Source organism: Gracilinanus agilis, chromosome 2, assembly GCF_016433145.1.
Source record: "Gracilinanus agilis isolate LMUSP501 chromosome 2, AgileGrace, whole genome shotgun sequence".
In the NCBI taxonomy this organism is placed as follows: domain Eukaryota; kingdom Metazoa; phylum Chordata; class Mammalia; order Didelphimorphia; family Didelphidae; genus Gracilinanus; species Gracilinanus agilis.
In genome coordinates this window covers 434030648-434049976 of record NC_058131.1, presented here as the reverse complement: position 1 = coordinate 434049976, position 19329 = coordinate 434030648, and the positions used below count along the sequence as shown (strand labels likewise).

The 19329-nt window shown below is 38.9% G+C and overlaps 1 protein-coding gene across 1 annotated transcript in view; it reads right to left on the bottom strand.

The window, feature by feature from the left end:
• The window catches only part of ERO1A (endoplasmic reticulum oxidoreductase 1 alpha), a 122539-nt gene extending 103693 nt beyond the window's left edge, over positions 1-18846 (bottom strand). The window contains exons 1-2 of the mRNA XM_044659927.1: positions 18721-18846; positions 10565-10702 (exon numbers count right to left, since the gene is read on the bottom strand). Of these exons, the coding sequence (XP_044515862.1) occupies positions 10565-10702; positions 18721-18846 (264 nt within the window). The remainder of the gene's footprint in view (positions 1-10564; positions 10703-18720) is intronic.
• Between the last annotated feature and the right edge of the window lie 483 nt (positions 18847-19329).

Sequence of the window (19329 nt, the reverse complement as noted above, 5' to 3'; positions counted from 1 at the left end):
AAAGAAAGAAAGAAAGAAAGAAAGAAAGGAAGAAAGGAAGAAAGAAAGAAAGAAAGAAAGAACCTTCTGTCTGGGTTGGGAGATGGTAAAAGCATGAGAGGAAATTCAGGTGAAATAGATTGTTTCAGTTACAGATCACTCGTGTTAAGCACCTCTTACCACCTATAATTCCTATAGTTATAAACATGAATGGTAGAATACATCTGAGATGGAAGGAGGCACAATGGATTAGAAATCAGAATCTAATAATATGATATATACAAAAAACACTCTTGAAAAAAAGGTACATGGAAGAGTGGACCAGATTCAGGTTTCAGTTGAACTTAAAAAAAAAAAAAAAAAAGGTGACAGGTACAGAGCATTTAACCAGAGGGAACACATCTTTGTCACTACAGGAACCCAAGCCATAAACTGGTCTTTTCTTTTCTTTCTTTTCCTTCCTTCCTTCCTTTCTCTCTCTCTCTTCCTCCCTTCTCTTCCTTCTTTCTCCCTTCTCTCCTTCATTCCCTCCATTTTTTCTTAAAAACCTTTATCTTCTATTTTACAATCAATACTATAGATGAACTCCAAGGTAGAAGAGTGATAAGGATTAGGCCAGTGATGGCAAACCTTTTAGAGATGGCATTCTGGGCTCCCCCACCCCACCCCCAGACCAAGTGCTGTGCCAGTGGCTCCTCTCCTACCATGTGCCACACTCTACAACCCCAGAAACCAAGTGCCCTGCCCCACCACCTCACCCCCTAAACCCCTCTTATCTCAGACAGGTGAGGGAGGAATTACTCCCATTGGACTGCTGGGTAGAGGGGTGGGTGAAGTGAGGAATTTCCCCAAGCTTATGAAGAGGAGGAGAGGAACAGCTTGGCCTGAGTCCCTCTGGCTTTCTAGGCATAAATTCTTAACAGGTGACTGTAGGTAGGCATGCTCACAGAGCATTGTGAGACTAGGAAAATGGGGGACCAGGGTCACACAGCCAAAAAGTATCTGAGGCCACACTTGAACCCAAGACCTCCCATCTCTAGACCTGCCTCTCAATCCACCAAGCCACCTAGCTGCCCCCATCTTCTCTTTCTAAATTCACACATACATTTGCACATTCTTTGCAACCCATTTAACAAATACTATGAAGACACAATGATGCATCCTGGTGTAGTGAATAAAAGCTGCTCTTGGAGTCAGTGAGTCTTTCTTTCTGAAACATACTGGCTATAGTAGTGATGGTGCTTTTAGATATCACATGTCATGCTCAGCCCCACAAAACCTAGAGACTGCATGCTGTGCCCCACCAGTGATAATGAGATTAAACCTACCTTGCCCATCTTTAGATTTAATCACCAAAGGTGAAAACATCACCACTTAATTCACAAGTTGGGAAGTCTGTGACCCATATGTGCAAGGGTGGGTGACAATCAGAATTGAATGACTGCCCCCTGGGCAGTCCTAAGCAAAGCATCTGTTGTGATTGGACACGTAGACTAAGAGGAAGGCACAGGAAGTGACGGGAAAAGAAGCGCTTTTAAAAAGGAGTGAGTGACAACTTCTTGTAAGGTCTTCTTATTTATTTTCCTGGCATTAGAGCTCGAGCTGGAGATGCTGCTTATTGGACCTGGGACCCTGAGACCTTGGTGAGACTGTTCTTAAATCTTTCCCTTAGAACTACATGTGGCAAGTGAAGATGACTGACTACCTTAGCCTCCCAGAGGCTCCCTTGATTGGGAGAAGCCCTCGTGGCCAAAACCCTTGTTAATTGACTTTTAGGCTCTCTGGCTGGGACCTCTGGAGCCCTTCTGGAGTAAAGCCAGGGACTGAGTACATAGTCTAATTCTTTAAGCTAGATCTCTTACTCTACCCTCTTCTCATCTCTCTACTTCTACTCTCTCTCTTATATTTTATAAATAAATTACTAAAATCATTTTAGAATTGATATTTATTCAATTCTTGGCAGCCACACCTTTAAATGTTAATATTCAAATTAAAAAATCCCCCTTTTCCCTTTTATATACTCCCACCCCAGACTGAGTGCTGCGCCACTGCTCCCTTTCCCTACCCCAATGCTTTACCCAGCTGCTGGGTAGGGGCAGCTCAAGTGAAAAAAACATCCTTAGGGTTAGGGTTAGAGTTAGAAAAGAATTTAGGGTTAGGGTTAGGGTTAGGGTTAGGGTAAGGGAGGGGAGTGGCCCAAGCTAGTGCTCTGTGCTCCCCTCCAGCTCTGCTGCCTGGGACCAATCCACCTACCTTATCCCAGACAGGGGAAGAAGCACTTCTATTAGGCTGTTAGGCAGAGAGGTAGATCAAGTGAAAAAATATCCTCAAGCACAGTGGAAAGTGGGGAAGGGGGCAGTTCCACCTAGTCCCTCTGCCTTTCTAGTAAGGAACTCTAGTGGGCAATGGGAGTGGGTCCACAGAGAGGTCTCGGAGACTTTTTTGGCACGTGTGCCATAGGTTCACCATCATGGGACTATAGGAACATGGGTAAGTCACTGAAACTTCCAGAATCTAAGGAAATCAATTATTTTAAACCCTTACCTTCAGTTTTATAGTTGATACTAAGTATCAGTTCCAAGGGAGAAGACTGGTAAGCTCTAGGCAATGGAGGATAAGTGATTTGCCCAAAGTCACATAACTAGGAAGTATCTGACATCAGATTTGAACGTAGGACCTCTTGTCTCTATGTTTATCCACTTGAGCCCCTAGCTGCCCCCAACAAATGTACTATTGATAATCTGATCACTCTGGAAAACAATTTGGAACTACACCCCAATTGCTATCAAATTATTTTGATATTTTATTTTGTTCCAGTAATTCCTCTAGTAGTTCTATACTGCAAAGAATAAAAGGGTTAGGGGACTTCTGGGTTAAGAAGGCTGCAGAGTAGTAATAGGACTCTTACTCTCCTCACCACCAACCCATATATGATACCTCAAAAGGACAAAAAAACAAAATCCAGATAAACAATGGGACTCCACAATAGGGAACAGCATTGAAGGCACATGGGATTTGGGCATTTCCACGCTATAAGGGGGTGAAATAGCTCCCACCAAATCACAAGCTGATCAACCCTCCCCCATTCCACCTATGGTGCCAGAGTCAGAGCCAGCACACCAAAAATACAGGAGGTGAGGGGCAATCTTTAGGTACTTGGCAGCTGACTAAGAGCACCAAGGACTTACCCCTGAGAGCAGCTAGACTTGAGACCCCAGGAGGCTAAAGAGCACAGACCTTGAGCACAGAGAGAGAGCTGAGAGGGGTAGCAGACAGTAGAAGCAGCACGGAGACTTGAAAAGAAGCCTCAGACAAAAGAGCAAGAGTGGGGCAATCTCTAGGTTCTTGGCAGCTGACTAGGACCACCATGAACTTACCCCTGAGAGCAGCTAGACATGAGAACACAGGAGGTTAAAGAGTGTGGACCTTGGGCAAGGAGATAAAGCTGAGAGGGGCAGCAGACAATAGAAGTCTCACAGACAGTAGAAACCGTGCTGAAAATCAAAAAGTGGCCTCAGGCAAAAACTGCTCTTTAGCTCCATATACAGAAAGTCTGCCCTCCTTACTCAGACTTCTGGCTGGGAAGGAAAAACCAGCATAGCCATAGCAAGCAATACCCAAGAAATACAACCTTCAACCGCCAGAAAGAACAAGAGAAAGGCACTGATCCTGGATAATTTGTACAGAGAAAAATTCAGACCACAGAGAGGACAGCAGAGAAGGACAAACAAGTAAACACATCCAAACCTTCCCAAAAAAAATGAAAATTGGTCACAAGCTATTGAAGAGTTCAAATCTGAGATCATGAGAAAGTTGGAAGAGATTTGGCAAGAAAAATAGAAAATAGCTCAAAAAGAAATAAACAACTTAAAAGACAGAAACTCCCAATTGGAGAAAGAAGTCCCAAAATCAAAAGAAATGATAAGCAAATTGGACACCAAAATTAAATGGATGGAAACTATGAAAAACAGAATAGATAAAACCAAAAAGGGAAATCAAAAGATTATAGCAGAAAAACAGTCTTTAGAGAACAGAATTGGGCAAATAGAAGCCAATAATCTCACAAGACAATAAAAACTAATAAAGCAAAGTCAAAAGACTGACAAAATAGAAGGAAACATGAAATATCTCACTGAGAAAATGACTGACCAAGAAAACAGGTCTAGAAGAGACAATTTGAAAATCACTGATCTTCCTGAAAAATCAGAAACAAACAGGAACCTCGACATCATACTATAAGAAATTATCCAAGAAAACTGTCCTGATGTTCTTGAACAAGAGGTCAAAATAGACTTTGAAAGAGCCCATAGGGGGCAGCTGGGTAGCTCAGTGGATTGAGAGCCAGGCCTAGAGACAGGAGGTCCTAGGTTCAAATCCGGCCTCAGACACTTCCCAGCTGTGTGACCCTGGGCAAGTCACTTGATCCCCATTGCCTACCCTTACCACTCTTCCACCTATAAGTCAATACATAGAAGTTAAGGGTTTAAAAAAAGAAAAAAAAAAGAAAAAAAGAAAAGAAAGAGCCCATAGATCACCTTCTACACTAAATCCTCAAAAGACAACCCCCAGGAATGTAATTATCAAATTCAAGAGTTTCCAAGTTAAGGAGAAAATATTACAAGAAGCCAGAAAGAGACAATTCAGATATCAAGGAGCACCAATCAGGATCACACAGGATCTGGCAGCCTTCACACTAAAAGTCTGCAAGGCTTGGAAAATGATATTCAGAAAGACAAAAGAATTGGGTCTACAACCAAGCATCACCCATCAAAACTGACTATATACTTCTAGTGGAAAGTATGGGCCTTTAACAAAATAGAAGATTTCCAACTATTTGTAAAGAAAGGAGCAGAACTAAGCAGAAAGTTTGATATCCAACCACAAAAATCAAGCGAAATATGAAATGATAAATAAGAAAGAGAGGGGAAAGAAAAAAATGTTTTTAATTTCCTTCTTTAAGGGCTTCAATAAGATCAAATTATTTGTATTCCTATATGGAAAAATGTTATGTGTAACTCTCATAAATTGTATTCACTATTATAGTAATTAGAAGAATTATTCATAGGGAGACATTGGAGTACTAAATGGTCTAAGACAATGTGCAAAAAAAGAAAATGGGGGAATAGAAGATGGCACCAAGAGAAACTAGAAGGAATAAGAAAGATAGGATAATCTATACCACACAAAGTGGTGCATGGGAAAGGGAAGGGATAAATACTATTATAAGAAGGAGGGAGAGAGAGTGTTAATAGGTAATACTTAAAACTTACTCTCAGTGGAATCAATACTGAGAGGGAAGAGCAGCTAGATCCATTGAGATATCCAATTCTATCTGACCTACAGGGAAAGTCAGAAGGGAAAAAACAAGGAGGGTAGTGGGGAGGGTAGTTCAAAAAAGGAGGGAAAGAGGGGGGAGGGAATTTAACAGACCTTAAAAAATAATAAGAGGGGAACAAAAAGGGAGGGAACAGATAGGGAAGTAAACTAAGGGAGGGGATAAGGGGGATTTATTAAAAGAAAACCACTAGTTTAAAAGGAAATAGCGAAATAAGAAAGGGCAGAACTAGGAGAGAATATCAAAATGCTGGAGAATATACAGCTGACAATCATAACTCTGAATGTGAATGGGATGAACCCACCCATAAAACAGAAGCAAATAGCAGAGTGGATTAGAAACCAAAATTCTACTATATATTGTCTACAAGAAACACACATGAGGCAGATAGACATACACGGGGTAAAGGTAAAATGTCTAGAGCAAAATCTATTGGGCTTCAACTGAGAAAAAGAAGGCAAGAGCTGCAATCATGATATCTGACAAAGCCAAAGTAAAAATAGATCTGGTTAAAAGAGATATGGAAGGTAATTACATCCTGATAAAAGGCAGTATAGACAATGAGGAAATATCAGTACTCAACATATATGCACCAAATGGTATAGTATCCAAATTTCTGAAGGAGAAACTGGCAGAGATCAAGGAGGAAATAGAGAGTAAAACTATACTAGTGGGAGACCTGAACCTTCCTCAATCAGATCTAGGTAAATCAAACCAAAAAAATAAATAAGAAAGAGGAAAGAGAGGTGAATGAAATCCTAGAAAAAATAGAGTTAATAGAAATGTAGAGAAAAATAAATAGGAACAAAAAGGAATACAACATCTTTTCAGCAGCACATGGTACATTCACAAAGATTGACCATGTACTAGGGCATAGAAACATGGCAAAAAAAGCAAAAGAGCAGAAATAATAAATGCAACCTTTTCAGATGATGATGAAATAAAAATTTAAGGATAGGATTTTGTGCAAAGGAGATGGAACCAAAGGAGGAGAAGACAGCTGATGGCAGTTGCTGGCAGTTGAAACCAGCAGAGGATTCTGGGGAATTTTTCCCAGGAGGAGGTAGAAGAGAGGTCTTGGGGCTGAGGGACTGGCAGGAGGAGGAGGCAGGAGAACCCAGCTCTGATCCAATCCAGAGGGCTTGCTGAGGATCTTTCTCTTGGAAATTGAAACTCTGATTCCCTGATCACAGCCATTTCATCACAACTCATCCTTCAAGACTACAACCATCTGGTCAGATAAGACTTTGGACTCCATTGGGAGCAATCTCTTAGTTTCCTTGACCCATTACCCATTTTTGCTGAAAGACTCTTCAGTCAAAGTTTATAATTATAGGAAAGGAAAGAAATAGAAAATAGAAATAAAAGGAGGAGGGGGAGAAGCTTGGGAGTTGGAAACACTAGGGTTCCTGCCTAAGTGTCAGACCCTATAAGAATAATGTAGAGAGCACCCCCAAAATCCCTCTGCCCTTCACCCCTTTCCTCAATCCCTGATTTGTGAATAATAAAAACCATATAACAGTCAGATAGTGTTCCAGTGATCCTGAGAGACAACAAGGGAGAGGGGAACCACAGCTTGTTCTGGCTGCCTCCACTTTAAAGCCAAACCAACTGCTGTGAAATTAACCGATGTAGGGGAGGTTTGAGTCAACCCTGTCCTTATTCAGGATTGGATTGGGGTACCACATACCTCCTCTTGTAGGGAAGCCTTGCCCCCGACTCCGGTGGGGTAGCATGACTATCTAGGTCACCCACTTTCAGGGTGAAACCCCCTTAACATCTCCCAGTATATATTCAGCCCCAGGGGAGTGCTGGAGGAGAGAGTCACCACACAGACCCTCTCTCTCTTTCTCCCTTCTATCAACATTCATTCCTGAGGGGCCCCCTTTTATTGTTACAAAAATAATAATTAGTAAGAGTATATGGATAGGTAAATAAAAAATAAATTGGAAATTAAATATACTTCCCCAAAATCAGTTAAAGAATAAATCACAGAAACAATTAATAAAATTTCATTGAAGAGAATGACAATGATGAGACATCCTACCAAAATCTGTGGGATACAGCCTAAGCAGTACTCAGGGGGAAATTTATATCCTTGAGTGCATATATTAACAAATTAGGAGGGCAAAGATCAATGAATTGGGCATGGAAATCAAAAAGCTAGAAAACAAACAAATTAAAAATCCCCAGATGAAAACTAAATTAGAGATCATAAAAATTAAAGGAGAAATTAATAAAATCAAAAGTAAAAGAACTATTGAATTAATAAATAAGATTAGAATCTGGTACTTTGAAAAAAAATTAAATTGACAAAGTCATCAATCTAATAAAAAAAGGAAAGAAGAAAACCAATTTAGCAGTATCAAAAATGAAAAGGAAGACCTCACCTCTAATGAAGAGGAAATTAAGGCAATCATTAAAAATTATTTTGTCCAATTATATGGCAATAAATATAGCAATCTAGGTGATATGAATGAATACTAACAAAAATATAAATTGCCTAGATTAACAGCAGAAGAAATAGAATACTTAAATAATCCCATATCAGAAAAAGAAATTGAACAAGCCATCAAAGAACTCTCTAAGAAAAAAATCCCCAAGACCAGATGGATTCACAAGTGAATTCTATCAAACTTTCAAAGAACTAATCCCAAAACTATACAAACTATCTGATATAATAAACAAAGAAGGAGTTCTACCAAATTCCTTTTATGACACAAATATAGTACTGATCCCAAAGCCAGGTAGATCAAAAACAGAGAGAGAAAACTACAGATCAATCTCCTTAATGAACATAGATGCAAAAAATCTGAAACATTTGCTAGAATACTAGCAAAAAGGCTCCAGCAAGTGAACACGAGGGTTGTTCATTATCATCAGGTAGGATTTATACCAGGAATACAAGGATGGTTCAACATCAGGAAAACCATTCACATAATTGACCATATCAACAAGCAAACCAACAAAAGTCACATGATTGTCTCAATAGGCGCTGAAAAAGCCTTTGACAAAATACAACACACATTCCTATTGAAAACACTAGAAAGTATAGGAATAGAAGGACCTTTCCTAAAAATAATAAACAATATATATCTTAAACCATCAACAAGCATCATCTGCAATAGGGATAAATTAGAAGCATTCCCAATAAGATCAGGCGTGAAACAAGGATGCCTATTATCACCTCTATTGTTTAACATGGTACTAGAAACACTAGCATTAGCAATTAGAGAAGAAAAAGAAACTGAAAGGTATTAAAACAGGCAATGAGAAGAGATTTGCAGATGATATGATGGTCTACTTCACTTGCCCCCCATTGCCCACCCTTACCACTCTTCCACCAAAGAGCCAATTACACAGAAGTTAAGGGTTTAAAAATGTAAAAAAAAAAAAAATCTTAGAGAATCAACTAAAAAGCTAGTGGAAATAATCAACAACTTTAGCAAACTTGCAGGATACAAAATAAACCCACATAAGTCACCAGCACTTCTACATATTTCCAACACATCACAACAGCAAGAGTTAGAAAGAGAAATTCCATTTAAAATCACCCTACACCAGTGAAGGGCAAACTTTTTAAAGAGGGGACCAAAGGAAAGGAAATGCTCATCTGTCAGTCAGTTTCTAAGGCAACTCTTTCGAAGTTTCATTGTAGTGTATCCTACTCATTGTATGGGCCAGACAGAACATTTCAGAGGGCCACATCTGGCCCACAGACCATAGTTGCCCATCACTGCCCTAAACAATATAAAATACTTGGGAATCTATCTGCCAAGACAAGCACAAGAATTATACCAACACAACTACAAAACACTTTCCACACAATTAAAACTAGATCTAAACAATTGGAAAAACATTAATTGCTCATGGGGAGGCCAAGCTAACATAATAAAAATGACCATTCTTCCCAAATTAATTTACTTATTTAGTGCCATACCTATCAAACTACCAAGAAACTTTTTTACAGAATTAGAAAAACTATAACAAAGTTCATTTGTAAGAAGAAAAGATCAAGAATATCAAGGGAAATAATGAAAACATGTGAAGGATAGGGGCCTAGCAATGCCAGATTTTAAACTGTACTATAAAGCAGTGGTCATCAAAACAGTATAGTACTAGCTAAGAGACAGAAGGGAGGATCAGTGGAATTGACTTGGGGTAAGTGATGTCAGCAAGACAATCTATGATAAACCTAAAGAGCCCAGCTTTTGAGACAAAAACCCACTATTTGACCAAAACTGCTGGGAAAATTGGAAAACAACATGGGAGAGATTGGGTCTAGATCAACCACTCACACCCTACAGCAAGATAAATTCGGAATGGGTGAATGACTTGAATATAAAGAAAGAAACTATAAGTGAATTAGGTGAACACAGACTAGTATACTTGTCAAATCTTTGGGAAAGGAAAGATTTTAAAACCAAACAAGAGTTAGAAAAAAATTACAAAATATAAAATAAATAATTTTGATTACATTAAATTAAAAAGGTTTTGTACAAATAAAACCAATGCAACAAAAATTAGAAGGGGAGCAACAAATTGGGGAAAAAAATCTTTATAACAAAAAATTCTGACAAAAGTCTAATTACTCAAATATAGAAGGAGCTAAATCAATTGTACAAAAAAATCAAACTATTCTCCAATTCATAAATGGGCAAGAGACATGAATAGGCAATTTTCAGATAAAGAAATCAAAACTATCAATAAACACATGAAAAAGTGTTCTAAATCCCTTGTAATTACAGAAATGCAAGTCGAAACAACTCTGAGGTACCACCTCATACCTAGCAGATTAGCTAACATGACAGCAAAGGAAAGTAATAAATGTTGGAGGGGATGTGGGAAAATTGTGACGTTAATGCATTGCTGGTAGAGTTGTGAATTGATCCAACCATTCTGGATGGCAATGTGGAACTATACCCAAAGTGCTTTAAAAGATTGTCTGCCTCCGGGTTAAGATGGCGGCAGAGTACAAAGCAGCTCTTAACCTCTCCTGACCAAAACATACAGGACTCCTTAAGGGGACATAAAAACAAACCCAGTCGAACGGAGGGACCCCACAACAGGGTGCAGTGTGGAAGGTACGTGGAATCTGGGCATTTCCATGCTATAAAGGGGTGAAACAGCTCTCACTAAAACGCGGGCTGAGCAACCCCCCCCCCCCCACACACACACACACACCACCTACAATGCCGAAGCCATAGAGCAAGTTTCAGGCACCCATCGAGTCATTGGCAGCTCCAGGGCCTGTTCCTGAGAGCAGCGAGATTTAGGAGCCCAAAAAGCTAAAGAACGCACACAAACTCTGAGAGCGGACGCAGACCGCAGGTGTGGGTGGAGACACGGGCGGAGGCGGACACAAGCACGAGCGAAGGCTCTGAAACCCTGAGTGGGGAAACCAGTGCAGATGGGTATACAACAATGGAAGCAGCGCCCTGAGATTTGTAAAGGAACCTCCCGCAGAGGATCAAGCAAGAGGGTCCCCCAGGGGGCTTGACCTTCGAAAAAACCAGACCTCAGACCTCAGGAGCCAAAGGAGCGCAGACAGACCCTGAGTGCAAGGGTAAAGCTGAGGAGGGGCTGCTATAACAATGGCTACCCAGAATCAGGAAGTCCAGAAGAGAGAGAGAAAGATTAACAACAAGAAGAAGAAATCTTTAACACTCCACAACTTTTACACAGAGAAAATCCAGACAACCGAGCAATCAGAAGAGGAGAAAAAACAAGCAATCACATCTGAACCCTCCCAAAATAATGAAAACTGGTCACAAGCTCTTGAAATGTTCAAAACTGAGATGATGAGAAAGTTGGAAAAGATTTGGTTAGAGAAATGGGAAGTAGCTCAAAAGGAAATCAGGCAAGAAAATAACAGTTTAAAAGGCAGAATTTCGCAATTGGAAAGTGAGGCAAGTCAACTGAAGACCAGATGACCAGATTGAAAAGGAAAACCAAAAGATTATAGCCGAAAACCAGTCCTTAAAGGCTAGAATTGAACAATTAGAAGCTAATGATCTCTCAAGACAACAAGAACAAATAAAACAAAGTCAAAAGACTGAAAAAATAGAAGGAAACATGAAATATCTCAATGAGAGAGTGACAGACCAAGAAAACCGGTCTAGAAGAGACAATTTGAGAATCATTGGTTTCTCTGAAAAAGGAAAAATTAATAGAAATTTGGACTCCATACTAAAAGAAATTATTCAGCAGAATTGTCCTGAAGTTCTACAACAAGAGGGCAATATAGACAATGAAAGGATCCATAGAACACCCGCGACATTCGATCCAGATAAGACAACGCCCAGGAATATAATAACCAAAATCAAGAGCTTCCAAGTAAAAGAAAAAAATCTTACAAGAAGCCAGAAAGAGACAATTCAAATATCAAGGAGCACCAATCAGGATCACACGGGATCTGGCAGCCTCCATGCTAAAAGACCGCAAAGCTTGGAATATGATATTCAGAAAGGCAAGAGAGCTGGGCCTGCAACAACGGATCAACTACCCATCAAAATTGACTATATACTTCCAGGGGAAAGTATGGGCATTCAACAAAATTGAAGATTTCCAAGTATTTGCACATAAAAGACCAGGGCTAAATGGAAAGTTTGATATCCAACCACAAAAATCGAGAGAAACATGAAAAGGTAAATAAGAAACAGAGGGAAAAGAAAGAAAACTCATAATTTTTTAAATTTGCCTTTTTAAGGGCCACAGTAAGATCTAATTATCTGTATTTCTATGTAGAGAAATGTTATGTATAATTCTCTGTAGTGAACTCTATTCATTATTAAGTATTCACTATTGTAGTGGTTGGAAGAATGATTTATGGGGAGAGGGTGGAGTGCTGAATGGTCTAAGATGATATGGGGGGTGGGAAAGAGGAGGGTGAATGGAGGGGGGACACCAGGAAAAACTTGAGAGAATAAGAAAAATAGTATATTCTATTACACACAAAAGGCATGGGAAGGAGAGGGGACAAATACTATTATAAGAAGGAGAGGAAGAGAGCATCAAGAGGAAATTTTTAAACCTTACTCTCAGTGTAATCAACTCGGAGAGGGAAGAGCAGCTATACTATCCATTGGGATATAAAACTCTATCTAACCCTACTGAGAAAGTCAGAAGGGATAAACGAAGGGGAGCAGGGCAGTGGGGAGGTCAAAAAAGGGAGGGGAGAAGAAGGGGGAGGGAATTTATTAGGCCTTCAAAAACAAAAAGAGGGGAATAACAAGGGAGGGGGTAGAAAGGGAAGTCAATCAAGGGAGGGGATAAGGGACACCGGCTTAATACAAACCACTGGTTTAAAAGGAAATAGTTTAAGAAGAAGGGGTAGGAATTGGGGAGAAAATTTGTCAGCAAATGCACAGCTGATAATTATAACTCTGAATGTGAATGGGATGAACTCTCACATAAAATGGAAGCAAATAGCAGAGTGGATTAGAAACCAAAATCCCACCATATGTTGTCTACAAGAAACACATATGAGGCTGGTGGACATACACAAGTTTAAGGTTCAGGGCTTGAACAAAATCTTTTGGGCATCAAATGAGAAAAAGAAGGCAGGAGTGGCTATTGTGATTTCTGACAAAGCCAAAGTAAAAATAGATATGATTAAAAAAGACAGGGAAGGTCATTACATCCTGATTAAAGGCAGTATAAACAATGAGGAAATAACACTGCTCAATATGTATGCACCAAGTGGCATAGCATCCAAATTCATAAAGGAGAAACTGACAGAGCTCAGGAAGGAAATAGATAGTAAAACCATAATAGTGGGAGATCTAAATATTCCTCTTTCAGATCTAGATAAATCAAACCGAAAAATAAATAAGAAAGAGGTAAGAGAGGTGAATGAAGTCCTAGAAAAATTAGATTTAATTGATATGTGGAGAAAAATAAATAGGGACAAAAAGGAATACACCTTCTTTTCAGCTGCGCATGGTACATTCACAAAGATTGACCATGTAATAGGGCATAGAATCATTGCAAACAAATGCAAAAGAGCAGAAATAATAAATGTAACCTTCTCAGATCACAATGCAATAAAAATAATAATTAGTAAGGGCACCTGGACAGGCAAATCAAAAACTAATTAGAAATTAAATAATATGATTTTCCAAAACCAATTTGTCAAAGAAGAAATCATAGAAACAATCAACAATTTCATTGAAGAGAATGACAATGATGAGATATCCTACCAAACTCTGTGGGATGCAGCCAAGGCAGTACTCAGGGGGAAATTTATATCCTTGAGTGCATATATTAACAAATTAAGGAGGGCAGAGAATAATGAATTGGGCATGCAACCCAAAAAATTAGAAAGTGAGCAAATTAAAAATCCCCAGATGAAAACTAAATTAGAAATACTAAAAATCAAGGGAGAAATCAATAAAATCAAAAGTAAAAGAACTATTGAATTAATAAATAAGACTAGAAGCTGGTACTTTGAAAAAACAGATAAAATAGACAAAGTACTGGTCAATCTAATAAAAAAAAAGGAAAGAAGAAAACCAAATTGACAGTATCAAATATGAAAAGGGAGACCTCACCTCTAATGAAGGGGAAATTAAGGCAATCATTAAAAACTATTTTGCCCAATTATATGGCAATAAATATAACATTCTAGGAGATGTGGATGAATATTTACAAAAATGTAAACTGCCTAGATTAACAGCAGAAGAAATAGAATAGCTAAATAATCCTATATCAGAAAAAGAAATTGAATAAGCCATCAAAGAACTCCCTAAGAAAAAATCGCCAGGGCCTGATGGATTCACAAGTGAATTCTATCAGACATTCAAAGAGCAACTAATCCCAATACTATACAAATTATTTGATATGATAAGCAAAGAAGGAGTCCTACCAAATTCCTTTTATGACACAAATATGGTACTGATTCCAAAGCCAGGGAGATCAAAAACAGAGAAAGAAAACTACAGACCAATCTCCCTAATGAACACAGATGCAAAAATCTTAAATAGAATAATAGCAAAAGAGACTCCAGCATTTAATTAAGAAGATCATCTACCATGATCAATTGGGATTTATACCTGGAATGCAAGGATAGTTCAACATTAGGAAAACCATCCACATAATTGACCATATCAACAGTCTATCAAACAAAAATCACATGATTATCTCAATAGATGCTGAAAAAGCCTTTGACAAAATACAGTATCCATTCCTATTGAAAACACTGGAAAGTATAGGAATAGAAGGACCTTTCCTAAAAATAATAAATAGTATATACCTAAAACCATCAACAAGCATTATATGCAATGGGGATAAATTAGAAGCCTTCCCAATAAGATCAGGTGTGAAACAAGGATGTCCATTATCACCTCTACTATTCAACATAGTACTAGAAACACTAGCAGTAGCAATTAGAGAAGAAAAAGAAATTGAAGGTATCAAAATAGGCAAGGAGGAGACTAAACTATCACTCTTTGCAGACGATATGATGGTATACTTAAAAAATCCTAGAGAATCAACTAAGAAGCTTGTAGAAATAATCAACAACTTTAGCAAAGTTGCAGGATATAAAATAAATACACATAAATCATCAGCATTTCTATACATTTCCAACACATTAGAGCAGCAAGAGGTAGAAAGAGAAACACCATTTAAAATTACCCTAGACCATATAAAATACTTAGGAATTTATCTACCAAAACAAACACAGCAATTATACGAAAACAACTACAAAACACTTTGCAAACAAATAAAACTGAATCTAAACAACTGGAAAGCCATTGGTTGCTCATGGGTAGGATGAGCTAACATAATAAAAATGACCATTCTACCCAAATTAATTTACCTATTTAGCGCCATACCTATCAAACTACCAAAAAACTTCTTTACTGAATTAGAAAAAACTGTAACAAATTTCATTTGGAATAACAAAAGATCAAGAATATCAAGGGAAATAACGAAAAAAAATATGAAGGAACGGGGCCTAGCAGTACCAGATATTAAACTATACTATAAAGCAGCAGTCATCATAACAATATGGTACTGGCTAAGAGACAGAGGGGAGGATCAGTGGAATAGACTTGGGGTAAATGACATCAGCAAGACAGTGTATGATAAAACCCAAAGAACCCAACTTTTGGGACATGAATCCACTATTTGACAAAAACTGCTGGGAAATTTGGGAAACAATATGAGAGAGATTAGGTTTAGATCAACATCTCACACCCTACACCAAGATAAATTCAGAATGGCTGAATGACTTGAATATAAAGAAAGAAACTATAAATAAATTAAGTGAACACAGAATAGTATACTTATCAGATCTCTGGGAAAGGAAAGATTTTAAAACCAAGCAAGAGTTAGAGAAAATTACAAAATGTAAATTAAATGGTTTTGATTATATTAAACTAAAAAGCTTTTGTACAAACAAAAACAATGTAGTCAAAATCAGAAGGGAAACAACAAATTGGGAAACAGGGGTCTAATTACTCAAATATACAAGGAGTTAAATCAATTGTATAAAACATCAAGCCATTCCCCAATTGATAAATGGGCAAGAGACATGAATAGGCAATTTCCAGGTAAAGAAATCAAAACTATCAATAAGCACATGAGAAAGTGTTCTAAATCTCTAATAATTAGAGAAATGCAAATCAAAACAACTCTGAGGTATCCCCTCACACCTAGAAGATTGGCTAAAATGAAAGGAGGGGAGAGTAATGAATGCTGGAGGGGGTGTGGCAAAATTGGGACATTAATGCATTGCTGGTGGAGTTGTGAACTGATCCAAACATTCTGGCTGGCAATTTGGAACTATGCTCAAAGGGCTATAAAAGAATGCCTACCCTTTGATCCATTGTTGGGTTTGTACCCCAAAGAGATCACAGATAAACAGACTTGTAAGAAAATATTTATAGCTGCGTTTTTTGTGGTGGCAAAAAACTGGAAAAGGAGGGTATGTCCTTCAATTGGGGAATGGCTGAACAAATTATGGTATATGCTGGTGATGGAATACTATTGTGCTAAAAGGAATAATAAACTGGAGGAATTCCAGGTGAACTGGAAAGACCTCCAGGAACTGATGCAGAGTGAAAGGAGCAGAGCCAGAAGAACATTGTACACAGAGACTGATATACTGTGGTAAAATCGAATGTAATGGACCTCTGTACCAGCAGCAATGCAATGACCCAGGACAATTCTGAGGGATTTATAGTAAAGAACGCTACCCACATTCAGAGGAAGGACTGCAGGAAAGGAAACATATAAGAAAAACAACTGATGGAATGCATGGGTTGGGGTGGACATGATTGAGGATGTGGACTCAAAACTACCACACCAATGCAACTACCAACAATTTGGAAATAGGTCTTGATCAAGGACACATGATAAAACCAGTGGAAATGTGTGTCGGCCAAGGGTGGGGGAAATGCGGGGGGATGAAGGGGAAATTAGGAGCATGAATCATGTAACCATGTTAAAAATGAATATAAATAAATGTTTAAAATTTAAAAAAAAAAAGATTGTCTGCCCTTATACCTCAAAGAGATCATAGGGAAAAAGACGTACAAAAAAAATTTTTAGCTGCGCTCTTTGTGGTGGCAAAAAATTGGAAAATGAGGAGATGTCCTTCAATTGGGGAATGGCTGAACAAATTGTGGTATCTGTTTGTTGATGGAATATTATTGTGCTAAAAGGAATAATGAACTGGAGGAATTCCATGTGAACTGGAATAACCTCCAGGAATTGATGCAGAGTGAAAAGAGCAGAACCAGGAGAACATTATATACAGAGACTGCTACACTGTGGTACAATTGAATATAATGGACTTCTGTACTAGCAGCAATGCAATGATCCAGAACAATTCTGAGGGGCTTGTGAGAAAGAATGCTATCCATATTCAGAGGAAAAACTGTGGGAGTAGAAACAGAAGAAAAACAACTGCTTGAACACTTGGGTTGATGGGGATATGATTTGGGATGTAGACTCTAACCTACCACCCCACTGTAACTATGAATAATATGGAAATAGATCTTGATCAATGACATGTAAAACCCAGTGGAATTGCCTGTTGACTATGGGGAAGGTGGCTGGAGGGTTTGGGGGAGAGGGAAAGAATATGAATCATGGAATCATGGGAAAATATTCTATAATGAATAAATAAAATTTTAAAAGGGTCAATATGTGCAAAAATATTTGTAGCAAAATTCTTTTGAAAAAGAATAATTCATCTTTTTTAGCAAAGAATTAGAAACGTAAGGGTTGTCCATCTATTCTGTAAGAAACAAGGACGGGAAAATTTTACAAAACCTGAGATTTGTATAAACTAATGCAAAGTGAAGTAGGCAGAACCAAAACAACAATTATTCAGTAACAGCAATACTGTAAAGATAACCGACTTTGAAAAACTTTAGTAACTGACCAATAAAAACTAATTTTTTTCTTTCTATTTTCGGACATAATTAATGAGAGATGTGTTTGGCATATATACATATTTGTAAGAGGTTTTGCTTTTCTTGCTTTCTCAAAGAGTGGTGGAGACAGGGAGAGAGAATATTTACTTATATTTTATATACAATAGAGGAGAGAGAGAGAAAATAGCATCACAGGATTACCTTCAGAACTCAAGGTATTAGATACACCAGCGAGATTCCTATCCCCAGAGTGCAAGCTGGGACAGTAAAGTCCAGAGGAGCAAGCACAGAAGAAAACGAAATGGATGAGAAGCTGATCGAATCTTAACTTTTAAATTCCTCAAAGTCAAAAAGGCTTCATTCCAATTGTTAAAGCAAATGGTTCTAATTTAATCAGAAAGGTATTAAATAAGAAAGCAGGAATTCAACCCCAATTTCCTCAAATCTAGTGTGTTATTTCACTATGTAACCAAGAAGCAACCAGTTGATCTAGTGAATAGAGTGCCAGATTGGAGTCAGGAAGACCTGAGATCCAATCATACTTCAAAAATTTGACCCTGGCCAACTTTATTTAACTTCTCCCAGTCTCTAGACCTGGCTCTCAATCTATCAATACACAGTATTAATTCTAAGACGGAAGGTAAGGGTTGAAAAAATTAATAAACAAATAACCAATTCAAAAGGCAGGAAGGTGCACATTATACCTGACAGTAAGTAGGCGGAAAAAACTGCATAGTGTCACCCAAGGTACTCCTCCCTGGCCAAGAAAGCACGCATGAACTAACATATACACACTAGAAAGAAAATGCTGATGGAGAAGGGCAGATGTCCTTACTAGTACAAGGTAAGCAGAAAAGGGCACATAAAACACACCACATAGTGGCAGAAAGCATAGGTTGGACCACAAACGTCACAGGTACTACTCCACATGGAAACTACTACAGTCTTATAGTAGAGACCACACAAGATGGGGTGAGCAGGGAACTGAGTCTGGGGGGATCGCAAATTCCTACTTCTTACCTGGCAGGAACATTTCTGCTCCCCCTCCGCCAGTAATATCTCCTGGGGCTGCTGCCCGCTCCACACCGTATGGAACAGTGCGGCAGTCCCATAGAAACCGACCCAGAAGGACCAACCAGAAGCCATGGTCCTCAACGCCTCTTTTAGTCCCTTGCTAGCTTTCTCCCCTATCTTACAGCATTCAGCAGCGGCTGACTGCTGCTCAGGGAGCACTCAGCAGGACTGCAAAGAGTTGAGGAATGAATTCAGGATTACAGGGTGCGACCATTATAAGCTCCACCTCCCCGCAGATGCTCCGCCTCCCTTTCAGGCACCCCACCTCCTCTTCCTCCAGAAAGGACCCCCTCCCCCACTCCCAAACCCTAAAACCTCCACATAACTTAGAGCCTCGACCTTCCTGAGCTTGTGGAAATGCGGACGTGCTATAAAACCCGTGCTAGTAAGCACTGGGATTTCCCTGCCCGGGACTTTCTTCGCCCCTTCCTAGGAAGGCTGGCACAACTTGCTCACCCCTCTTGCTTGGCCCGCCTCCATCAAAGTTTTTATAGGAAGTTTCTCTACACAATCCCAGGATGGTAGCTAGTTTCTCCAACCAGAGGGGAAGAAAGC